Source organism: Triturus cristatus, chromosome 4_2, assembly GCF_964204655.1.
Source record: "Triturus cristatus chromosome 4_2, aTriCri1.1, whole genome shotgun sequence".
Classification (NCBI taxonomy): domain Eukaryota; kingdom Metazoa; phylum Chordata; class Amphibia; order Caudata; family Salamandridae; genus Triturus; species Triturus cristatus.
Genome location: NC_140586.1, coordinates 212878319 through 212890491, shown reverse-complemented (window position 1 = coordinate 212890491; position 12173 = coordinate 212878319). Strand labels below are relative to the sequence as shown.

The 12173-nt window shown below is 46.8% G+C and overlaps 1 protein-coding gene across 1 annotated transcript in view; it reads right to left on the bottom strand.

Moving 5' to 3' along the window:
- Positions 1-2867: 2867 nt before the first annotated feature.
- LOC146833423 (sperm-associated antigen 4 protein-like) overlaps positions 2868-12173 on the bottom strand; it is a gene marked incomplete at its 5' end in the record, with an annotated part of 145412 nt that continues 136106 nt past the window's right edge. Inside the window, one exon of the mRNA XM_085599902.1 lies at positions 2868-3170. Coding sequence (XP_085456028.1) covers positions 3033-3170 — 138 coding nt within the window. The remainder of the gene's footprint in view (positions 3171-12173) is intronic.

Genomic DNA, 12173 nt, shown 5'->3' with positions numbered 1-12173 from the left:
AAGTCCGACCGGGGAATCACGATCCGTCCCGGGCGTCCGAATGTACAACCGTATGGTTAAAAGACCGTCCGCACCGAACTCCTATAACAACCATGGAGACGTCCAAACAGGTGCCCGGTACGTGCCGTACCCCCCCAGCCCCCGCATGTACGCGCCGTACCCCCCCCAGCCCCCGCATGTATGCGCCGTACCCCCCCCCAGCCCCCGCATGTACGCGCCGTACCCCCCCCCAGCCCCCACATGTACGCGCCGTACCCCCCCAGCCCCTGCATGTACGTGTCGAACCCCCGTGTATGTACACCCGAGTACATTCGAGTCGTACCCCCACCCGTGTATGTATGGTGCGTACCCCCAGCGCTACGCTACGCGCTGGGGTTACGCACCGTACATACACGGGTGGGGGTACGACTCGAACGTACTCGGGTGTACATACACGGGGGGGTTCGACACGTGCTCGGGTGTACATACACGGGTGGGGGTACGACTCGAACGTACTCGGGTGTACATACACGGGTGGGGGTACGACTCGAACGTACTCGGGTGTACATACACGGGTGAGGTACGACTCGAACGTACTCGGGTGTACATACACGGGGGGTTCGACACGTACTCGGGTGTACATACACGGGGGGTTCGACACGTACATGCGGGGGCTGGGGGGGTACGGTGCGTACATGCGGGGGCAGGGGGGGGTACGGCGCGTACATGCGGGGGCTGGGGGGGTACGGTGCGTACATGCGGGGGCTGGGGGGGGTACGGCGCGTACATGCGGGGGCAGGGGGGGTACGGCGCGTACATGCGGGGGCTGGGGGGTGTACGGTGCGTACATGCGGGGACTGGGGGGGGGGTACGGCGCTTACCGGGCCACCTACTCTGGTCGTTTCGCGCCGTAGTTCGCATTTGCGGCACTTTTTGGGTGCCGTGAAAATATTGCCGTCCGGACTGCTGTCGGTTCGAATCGTAATTCCTGGGTCGTGAAACGCTGCCTAGAAGCGTCCCGACGTCACGTCGCAGCATTCCCGGATCACATTCGTATGCATATTTTCGTCGGTCGGTGTTTTTTACGATTCGTACGGAAATGGTGTTTCCGTGCGAATCGTAATTCCATGTTTGTAATGTTTTACATCCGGGTACGAGTCGGACGGAGAATACGCTCCGACCGACGGTTCGTACCCGGTTTTTACCGGATCGTAATCGGCACCATATTGTCTATAACCTTTTGTTTATGTGAGGCCACCTTCAGCTACAATTGTGGGGTTAGGAATAGTTGGGCAGTTAAAGAGTTTTAATATTTTAAAAGAATCCTTTCAATTTTAAAGATTTTGGCTGGCATAATACAGCCAGCTCATATTTTATTTCGGATAGGCTCGGTCGGGAATTGGTGAACATAAGGGGACAGATTTAACAAGGTTTCGTGTCGACCTTGTACCACGCAAGGATGAAGCAAAGCCTAAGTGAGATTTATCAAGCCACGCAAGTCTACCCATCTTGCTGGTCCTGCATGACTTGATAAATCTAAAGTAACATAAGGCAGCACAAATCAATTTCTTGTGTTACTCTGCCTCAGGGAAGTGTTTCACTGGCGTAGTGTGGGTGTTCCCATGCATCCACTCTTGGATTTTGGCGCACTCCCAAATTTACCATTAGTGGTAGACCTGGGAATGAGTCAAAATGCTACGCCTCACCAGGTGAGGCATAACGTGGAGAAATATCTTTATTTCCCCTCGTTTGTTCCTCTTTCTACGTGTGCTGCCTTTTGCAGTACAAACAGAAAGAGGAAAATGCCTCTCAGGATTGTTTTTGTGCAAGAAGGTGTCCCTTCCTGCACAAAACAATCCTGCCCCTTGCACTATGACGCAAGGGTGCCTGCATTGGTACTAAGCAGCCAAAAGTGCACCAGCGCTAGTAAAGGACAGGAATGCGCTGTATTATGTTAAATATGGCGCATTTCTGCCCTTTCCCTTTTACGCAGAGCAATAAGGTGGCTTGCTGCATTGGGCTGTGTGAAAAAATGATAAATATGGGCCCAGGTGTTTGGGCCCAGGGGGTTAATGTTTTTTTAGTTCTGTCAAATGCAGTGGGATGAATTTATTTCTTTTGTAGGATTTTGAAACAATAACATTACTGTGATTGTTTAATGTTTGTTTTGCCTAACGAGCATATTAAATGTAAACATGAATAAAATTAACTTGAAATAAATGTTATTTCAACCCAGGTGCTCTTGTGCCCATCATTATCACTAGAATAAAATACCTTGTTAATTAGTGCTTTAGAAGCGTAGTTGTATGCCAGTGAAGAGGAAGCGGGGCGGGTAGAATGGTCTGTCCTAAGAGCTTCTTTGATGTATTTGGAGAAATGATTAGGCGATCAAGCAGTCTTGCAAATATTTTGAGGTTTCAGACACAACAAAAGTATAAACCCTCACAGGTACTAAGGGTAATAAAGCTTGAATTCGGTCTTTCTACATATCAATTGACTCAGGTGCACATGTGGGTATTGGCATTTACGGTTTGCTAAAATCCTGTAACTTATCAAAATTACAAAACCTTCAATTGGGTGGAGTTTCACCTGCCGAGAAACATCTGAGAATGATTATTACAGAATATATTAGGAGAACTAACTCCAGAGAAGCTAGGGCAAGACAATAAACATTTAACGTAAAAATGATCACAACTCCTAGCAGATGCTCAAATTTGCAAAGGAATCATTGAAATAACCTACGGTAAAGCGAATACTTGTTACCTGACTGCACATCTATTGATGCTTTATAATGGATACCTCTTAAGTAGAAAAAAAACATGGTCACTCTCTCTGTTAATTTTGTATTTTTATTAATATCTATATCTAGCACTTTACAATATGTTTTCTCATACAATTATTTGTATTAACTCCTAGCAAATTTTTTAATAACATGTGGAAATCTGCATGGCTCTGCCAGCAGAAGGGCGATGGCGCTGCATCTTCCAGAGAGGACTAACCTTCTGTATTGTCCAGAGAGCAGGAAGCCATTTTGTTGCTGTGCCTCAATTGTGTTAGGCTGGGACTGCATGAGTTTTGGAAGGCTCTGGATTGCCATGCACCCGAATACGGTAGATGCAGGTGTAGTCCGGGTGACCCCAGTTGCTCAGGATCTGCAGCTTCACATATTCATACGTCCCAGTATGGTTTCCCTAAAACGGAGGTTGGAGACACAGACAAGTTGGATTAATAGTAGGTTTTGTTTGAGGAACACCATTGGGATATCTCCTAAAAAGGGATAGCTTGGCATGATATTTGATATATAACTTTGAAACATTGTAAGGAGCATATCAATATATACTGTACTAGGAACTATACACTGTCAGAATACTATAACAGGGTTACTAAGTGATGGAATACCATGCCATAAGGAACATTCAATTAACAAAGGAGACCATGAGAACAGCACTATAATTATGTGCCTAAAGGGTTTCATCATGATACTGTGCCAGGGTAAAATAAATAGACTGCCTGAAAACATGCCAAGATAAATAGGTCACAGGCTACAGTACTCTGTGGAACATACAAGCATAATGATGTGTCAGGGACATGCACCCATCAGATTACTTGGAGGACACCTAGGCTTTCGTATTGCCCTCTTCTTTCTCGGACACCACAGCACAGTTATACCTTCAGAGTATTTCCTCCTTGTTCTAGCCTCTTCCTTGGTGTTTCCCCCCCCATCATTTTCTTCTCGGTCTCTCCGCTCCACAGTACTCCCACACCTCTTTTTTAGAAAGACATTATTCTCAAGCTTATTCTATCAGCTTTACTCTTGTACTTCTTTCTTCAGCCCACATTTTTATCCTGATTTCCATCTTCCCATCCTCCCTGGAATGATTACTCTCTCCAACAATCCAGTACACAATCATTGCCCTTCCTTGATCATTGTCCTCGCTGCACCGTTCTCCATTCTGTCCTCACCACAACTTCAGATTGCAGTCAAAGTGCTCAAATATCAAAAAAGTGCGCCATTTAATTACATCCTCACCCAGTTCTACTTCTTCTAAAAGCCTACGTATTCTTTCATCTCTTCCCTTATCTGATTTTCTCTTTGCATCTTTCTCCCCTCAGGCCTTATTCCCCTATTTCTTCCACCGAGCATAGCCAGTCTTCTCTGTCTTCATTATTCATCTATTCATCTTTTCCACGCTCATCTCTTTTGCCTTTCTTCTCCCTAAGAACTTTCTTCCTTTAGCCATTGACATTTTTGTCCTCTCCTACTAAACTCTTTTACTTTCATCAGAACTTTCATTTACTCTAGCCATTCATAAGGAAAATGCTACTTACCAGTATGCGTCTGTTCTTGGCATGTAAAGCTGCAGAGATTCACATTCTGTGCATTGATCGCCATCTGGTGTTGGGCTTGGATGCTTGCATCTTGTTGTTGTCCTTGAAGAAGTCTTTTGTAGTCCCGTGATAGGTGACTCCTCCTTTAGACGATAGTGCGCATGGGCATCGACTCCATCCTCAGAATGTTTTTCGCCATGAAGGGAAATGATGGAGTTTGTAATAAACAGAAAGATGTCCATGAGAATGTATCTAAGTAAGATAACACTGGAACAGATACAGATTCCGGGGAGGTGGTTGGGCGTGTGAATCCCTGCAGCCCTACATGCCAAGAACAGATGCATACTGGTAAGTAGCATTTTCTGTTTGAGGCATATGAGCTGCAAATTCACACTCTGTGCATAGACTGTACAGCAGTGTCTCCTCTAGCGGTGGTCCCCTGTATCGGTTGCAGTGGTTTGAAAAAGTGTCCTAAGAACACCTTGGCCTACAGAAGCTTGTTGCTTTGCCTGCACATCTACACAATAGTGTTTGGTGAAGGTGTGTGTTGTAGACTATGCTGCTGCCTTACAAATGCCTTCTAGGGGAATGTTCCCTAAGAATGCCATGGAAGCCCCTAGTTTGCGTGTTGAATGCGCTCTGGGGGGAATTGTTAACATAAGTTTTGCTTTCTGATAGAATATTTGAATACATTTTACTATCCACCTGGCAATTCCGGCTTTGGAAATTGGATTGCCTTTATGAGGTGGAGAGAAAGCTACAAACTGTTGCTTTGTCTTCCTAAAGTTTTTAGTCCTGTCTATGTAGTAAAGTAAAGCTCTTTTAACGTCGAGCGTGTGACGAGCCCTTTCCGCTACAGAATCAGGATTTTGGAAAAATACTGGCAACTCTACTGATTGATTAAGGTGGAAAGCAGAGATTAGTTTGGGAAGGAATTTTGGGTTTGTCCTAAGAACCACCTTGTTACGATGTATTTGTAAGAATGGTTCTTGTATGGTTGAAGCCTGGATCTCACTTACTCTCCTGAGAGAGGTGATTGCGACAAGAAAAGCTACTTTTCATGTAAGGAATTGTAATTCGCATTTTTGTAAAGGCTCAAATGGGGGACCCATGAGTCTAGTAAGAATAATGTTCAGGTTCCACACTGGAGAGGGTGGCAGTCTGGGTGGAATTATCTTTTTAAGGCCTTCCATAAAGGCTTTGATAGCGGGCACTCTAAACAATGACAAATGTTGTATGTTTTGTAGGTATGCGGCAAGGGCAGCCAGATGTAATCTTATCGATGAGTATGCCAGATTGCATCTTTGTAGGTGGAGCAAATGGCAGATAATGTTCTGAATTGAAGCATCCAATGGGTCAATTTTGTTATTATTGCAGTAAATGACGAATCTCTTCCACTTAGCTGCAGAGCAAGCTCTAGTAGTGGGGCGTCTGGCTTCTTTAATAATGTTCATACAGTCCGGTGGGAGGTTGAGGTAACCAAACTCTAGGATTTCAGGAGCCAGATCGCTAGATTCAGTTGTGCTGGATCTGGGTGCCTTATCTCTCCATGGTTCTTTGTTAGCAGCTTTGAGGAGAGACGTAATTTTTGGTGTGGAACTACTGAGAGTTCGAGTAGGGTTGTGAACAATGGTTGCCGTGCCCATGTTGGAGCAACTAGGATCATCTTGAGAGACTGTTGTTTGAGCTTGCGTTCTACTAGTGGAAAGAGCGGGAGTGGCGGAAAAGCGTACGTAAATCTGCCTGACCAGTTCATCCATATCGCATTGCCCTTGGACAACGGGTGTGGGAACCTGGCGGCGAAGGTTGGGCATTTTGCGTTTGCATGTGTGGCGAACAGATCTATGTCTTGTTGGCCCCCACATCTGAAAGAAGGGTTGAAGAACTTGTGGATGAAGTTCCCATTCGTGTATCTGTTGAGTCTAACGACTTAACAGATCTGCCATCTGATTGTTCACCCCTGGAAGATGTTCTGACAGAAGATATATGTTTTGTGGAATGGCCCATCTCCATATACCTTGCGCTAGATGAGACAGCTGCAAAGAGTGTGTTCCTCCTTGTTTCTGTATGTAATACATTGCTGTCATATTGTATGTGCGAACTAGGACAGATTTGTTGAGGAGATGTGTTTGGAACGACTTTAATGCTAGAAAAATTGTCAGTAATTCTAGGTAACTGATGTGGAACAGTTTTTGTTGAGTTGTCCACCTGCCCTGAATCGTGTGGTTTAGGAGATGGGCTCCCCAGCCAGTGAGTGATGCGTCTGCTGTTAGCACTATCTGTGGAACTGGCTCTAGGAACTGCCGCCCTGTGGAAAGATTTGATGTGTTCCACCACTGCAGAGAGCGATGTGTGTGGCTGTCCACCAACACCAGATCTGTAAGTTGACCTTGAGCCTGGTTCCACTGACGTGCTAAGCATTCCTGTAAAGGGCGCATCTGAAGTCTTGCGTGAGGTACAATGAAAATGGAAGAGACCATCATTCCTATGAGTTGCATAAACACTCGTGCTGGGAGAGAGTGTTGGGGCTGAAACTTGGAGATGAGGGTTTGCATACTGGTTATCCTTGCTGGATTGGGGTATGCTAGAGCTTTGGAAGTGTCTATTGTGGCTCCTAGATACTGATGCATGTGGGAGGGTTGAAGGTGTGACTTGATGTAGTTTACTGTGAACCCCAATTTGTGTAGCAGCTGAATTGTTTGACGAGTGTGGTGAACACACTGGTTGTGTGACTTGGCTTTTATGAGCCAGCCGTTGAGGCATGGAAATACATGGATTTCTTGTCTTCGCAAGTGTGCTGCTACTACTGCAAGGCACTTTATGAACACCCTGGGTGCTGTGGTTACCCCAAATGGAAGGACTTTGAACTGATAGTGTTGGCCGTCCATTGTGAACCTTAGGTATTTTCTGTGAGCAGGGTGTATGGGAATATGAAAGTAGGCGCCCTTGAGATCTAGTGTGGCAAGGAAGTCGCCTTGTTGAAGCAGTGGAAGGACTTGTTGAAGAGTGATCATGTGAAAATAATCTGACTGTATGTAGAGATTGAGGGGTCTGAGGTCCAATATTGGCCTTTGGGTACCGTCCTTTTTGGGGATTAGGAAATATAGAGAGTATACTCCTGCTTCTTGATGTTGTATGGGACTGGTTCTATTGCATGCTTTTGAAGTAGTGAGAGAACTTCCTGTTTGAGGAGTGTCAGATGTTCCGTGGACATTGGACGCTGCTTGGGTGGTATGTTGGGCGGAGTTGCTGTAAGTTCCAGGCAGTAACCATACTGGATAATTTGTCTTACCCACTTGTCTGTGGTGATGGATTTCCAGACAGGTAGGAACTGTGAGAGTCTCCCTCCGACCGGAGTGGAATGGTCTGGAGGGAGTGGAGGGAAGTCACTTTATTAGCGGGAGAGGCGCGAATGTTATTGTTATCTCTGCCTCTTCTTTTGTTGTTATTTCCTCTGTATACACCTCTAAAATATCCCCAGTTAGGGGATGTTTGTGTGGTGTTTTTGTATGAGGAAGAAGCAGTGTCTGCACTGATATTTTTGGATGCGCCTCTATAGTAGGAGCGCCGAAAGGAACCTCGTGCGGATGGAGACTGTAATGCTCCCATGGATTTAGCAGGCTCCGTGTCCTTTTTCATTTTTTCTAAGGCTGTATCCACAACTGGGCCAAACAGTTGTTCATGATTGAACAGGTGATTGAGGATAGTTGTTTGCACCTCCTGTTTGAAGTCAGAGATGCGCAACCAGGCATGTCTTCTCAGTAACACACTAGTGTTAATGGACCTGGATGTGGTGTATGCTGTATCAAGAGCACACTTGAATGATGCATTAGTTATTAATTTGCCCTCTTGAATTAAATCATTGGCCTTGGTCTTATATTGATGAGGCAAATGCTGCAATAGGGTTTCTAGCTGGTCGTAATGAGCCCTATCATACCTGGCAAGTAATGCCTGCGCATTGCCTAGCATCCAGTGATTAGCTGCTTGGGCAGCAACTCATTTGCTCAAAGCATCTAATAGTTTAGACTCCTTGTCCGGAGGTGGAGCATCACTGGAGGTTTGAGAGTTGGCACGTTTTCTAGCGTTGGTGACCACTAGAGAATCTAAAGGTAGTTGACCCTTGATGTAGGTAGGATCATTGGGAGCGGGTTTATATTTTTTGTCAATTCTGGGATTGAGAATTCTAGCCCTTACAGGGTCTTTGAATATGGCTGGGGCGTGTTTATTGACGCCTTTTAGCATTGGTAAAGTTTGTACAGTTTTTCATTACTGTGCAAAGGTGACTACTAGGAAGTCCTCCTCTGCGGGGTCCGAAAACATTTGAACACTATGGTACTGGGCAGCCCTGTCTATAAGCTGGCTAAAACCAATATTGTCATCTGGGGGAGATGGCTTTGTTGGATATGCATCGGGTCTGGAGGGCCTACTGGGTCATCATAATCATCCCAAACGTCCTGTGTTACATCTGTGTCGTCATCAGGGTCAGTGAAGGGGTCATTGTTCCCTACCCCATTCCCTAAATCATCATCATCCTGTGGTGGTGGTGAGTATGGTGGAATTATGGGAGAGTGTGGTGGAGAGAAAGGCTTAGGAGGAAGAACAGGAGAAGAGGGTCGTAAAGGTGAAGTAGCACAGTCCCTTTTCTTTGCAGGCACAAGGATGTGTGGGGTGTCCTATTTCCTCTTCTTGTGTGGAACATTGACCACATGTCCTGTTTTGGGGTCCACTTGGAGTGTTTTTTGCTTCGGATCGATGGGATCCGGTCAAAAAAGTTCTTCCTCTTCGGTAGTCGCTTTCGGCGCCGATTTTTTCAGGTCCGAGCGAGGTTTAGATTTCTGCTCTGGAACCTTCGAAGGGGTTTTTGGATCCTTGGTCTTCAATGTTGAAATCTTTTTCGGCTCCGAATTTTTTGGTTTCGGATCCGAGGCCTTTTCCTTCGGCGCCGAGGTGCTCGGTGCGATTGTTTTCTGGGGACTGCGGGAGTAGGATACGCTCTCGGCTTCGGTGCCGATGGTGTCTGCGGGGCACTGATATGCGGTTTGGTCAGTGCCGAGCTGCCGGAAGGCTTCTCCTTTGTCTTTGGAGCCGGGCCTGGGGGCGGGGCTTCTGAAGCTTTCTTTTGGTCGCGACTGGGGTCAGCAGGCGAAGTCTTGACCAGAGCCTTCTTTTTTTCAAGTGGGATTGGGGTAGGGGCAGTTGTACTCACTTGTTGACCTGGAGTGATGTGGTCGTCTGAGTCGTCTGCCTCGGAAACGATTTCCAGATCCTCCGAATCCTCCTACGGAACATCGGGGCCTTCGCTGAAGATGTCCTCCGGCTCCGGAGCTGCTTGTTGCGCTATAACATGTCGTCGGGCTCGGCGATCACGGATAGTCTTTTTGGATCGAAAAGAGGCACAGGCCTGGCAATTACTCTCCTCGTGCTCGAGATAGAGGTTACAGACCCTGAGTTGGTCGCTGTGTGGGAATTTAGCTCCACACTGGGGGCATTTTTTAAATGGAGTCCTTTCCATTAGCCGTAGGCCCGAAAGGCGTCGATAGGCCCAGCGGCCCGCGTCGACGACTGGAATCGGGTATTTGAGTAGCGCGTCGAAGGGCACGCGAACTAATCAATACCGTTGAGTTTTTTTGATGGTTTGCGCATTGAAAAGGTTTGGATAATAGTACTGAACCGGAGCGCAGAAGTTACATCCGAACCCGATGGCGGAAAAAAACAATCTGAGGATGGAGTTGATGCCCATGCGCACTATCGTCCAAGGGAGGAGTGACCCTATCTCGTGACTACAAAAGACTTCTTCCAAGACAACAACAAGGTGCAAGCATTCGGGCCCAACACCAGATGGCGATCTATTCACAGAGTGTGAAACTCTGCAGCTCATATGCCTCGAACATCTTGTTCCCTTGGTCTCTCTTAATATGCCCCTCAACCCTTTCTCCTCACAACTCCACCCTTTTTGGTCCCATCATGCTCAAGTTGATTACTACTCTTAGCTCTAGCCTTCTACCTGCAAGTTATCTCCCTCCTTTGCTTTCTCTTTGCCTTTCCTCACGCATGTATTCCTGTCCTCAGCCATTCGCTCATTCACTACACTTAGAGGAAAGCTCTGAATTACACTAAGCACTTCCTGCTGACATCTGGGTATTGCCAGTATAAATTTAGGTCTATTCATGACTGATTCAGCCCCTCCACTCATCTGCTGTTAGGATTTCAATTCCTTATTAGCATTTTGACACATTCCAATTCACATATCAACGAATGGGAATATTCCACTAAATGTTATACACACCTAACTCCAGTAGGGTCTGACAAAAGACTAGGGGAAAACAGGGGCGGAGGGGGTAAGGAACAATTGGGGAAAGGGGTGCCACTGTGACAGCAGCAAAATCAAACACATGCATAGAATATATGTAATTGCCAATGACTATGTACTCCGAGGGCATGCTTCAGCCAAACCTTAAATGCTGCGGTCATCTCTACTATATTAAAGCCTTGTAAAGACCCTACAGACCTAGCATCATCCCGCCTGCTATCCATCCTAAACACTGACTACAAGATCTTAACAAAACTACTCGCATGTCGTCTGCTTCCAGAATTATGTGATCTTATACATATGGGTCAAGCAGGTTTTGTGCTGGGCCGCAATCTCTCTCTTAACCTATGTAGGCTATGGCATGTTCATAATTTTGCATATGTTTCCCTAAGTGGGAAGGGTATGCCTAGACGTGGGTCCCGTGCTCAATACACCACTGGATTCAAGATAGCCTGGCTGATGCCCTGAAACCGGTCCCAGGATGCTTGTTTCTGGTCCAGGGAGGACCTGGCTTGGCAGCTCGGGCTGGACTGTTCCCACAAGGGACAGGGTCAAGACTGATTTGCATATGGTTAGGTCCAAACTGGGGTGGTGTGGTGAGCAGAATAATGATGGATTAAACCCAGATCCTTGTGACTGGGGGTGAATGTTTGCATTGTCCAGCATTCCGTCCATTGATTCTTTTGTATATGTTGCCCTAAGTGGGAAAGGTATGCCCAGATGTGGGTCCCCTGCTCACTACACCACTGGATTCAAGCTAGCCTGGCTGATGAAGGGTGATGCCCTGAAACCGGTCCCAGGATGCTTGTTTCCGGTCCAGGGAGGACCTGGCTTGGCAGTTCGGGCTTGACGTTCCCACAAGGAACAGGGTCAAGTCTGATTTGCATATGGTTGGGTCCAAACTGGAGTGGTGTGGTGAGAAAAATAATGATGTATTAAAACCAGATACTTGTGACTGGGGGTGAATATTTGCATTGCCCAGCATTCCGTCCATCAATTGTTTCTTTTGCATATGTTGCTGCCCTAAGTGGGAAGGGTATGCCCAGACGTGGGTCCCGTGCTCACTACACCACTGGATTCAAGCTAGCCTGGCTGATGAAGGGTGATGCCATGAAACCGGTCCCAGGAAGCTTGTTTCCGGTCCAGGGAGGACCTGGCTTGGCAGTTCGGGCTGGACTGTTCCCACAAAGAACAGGGTCAAGACTGATTTGCATATTGTTGGGTCCAAACTGGGGCGGTGTGGAGAGCAAAATAATAATGGATTTAACCCAGATCCGTGTGACTGGGGGTGAATGTTTGCATTGTCCAGCATTCCGTCCATCAATTGTTTCTTTTGCATATGTTGATATTAAAAACCCCTCATAAAGTATCCGGAGGGGCCTGCTTTAAATACATTCAACTCAACATTTTATACAGGGCTTACCTCACACCGGTCTGGATTAATAAAATCGTCCCTGGCACGGCACGAGCATTAGTAGCCTCCGTGCTCCCTCATGGATGCGGGCCTTCTCCATATGCTCTGGTCATGTCCCCTGTTGTCCGATTATTGGGCACG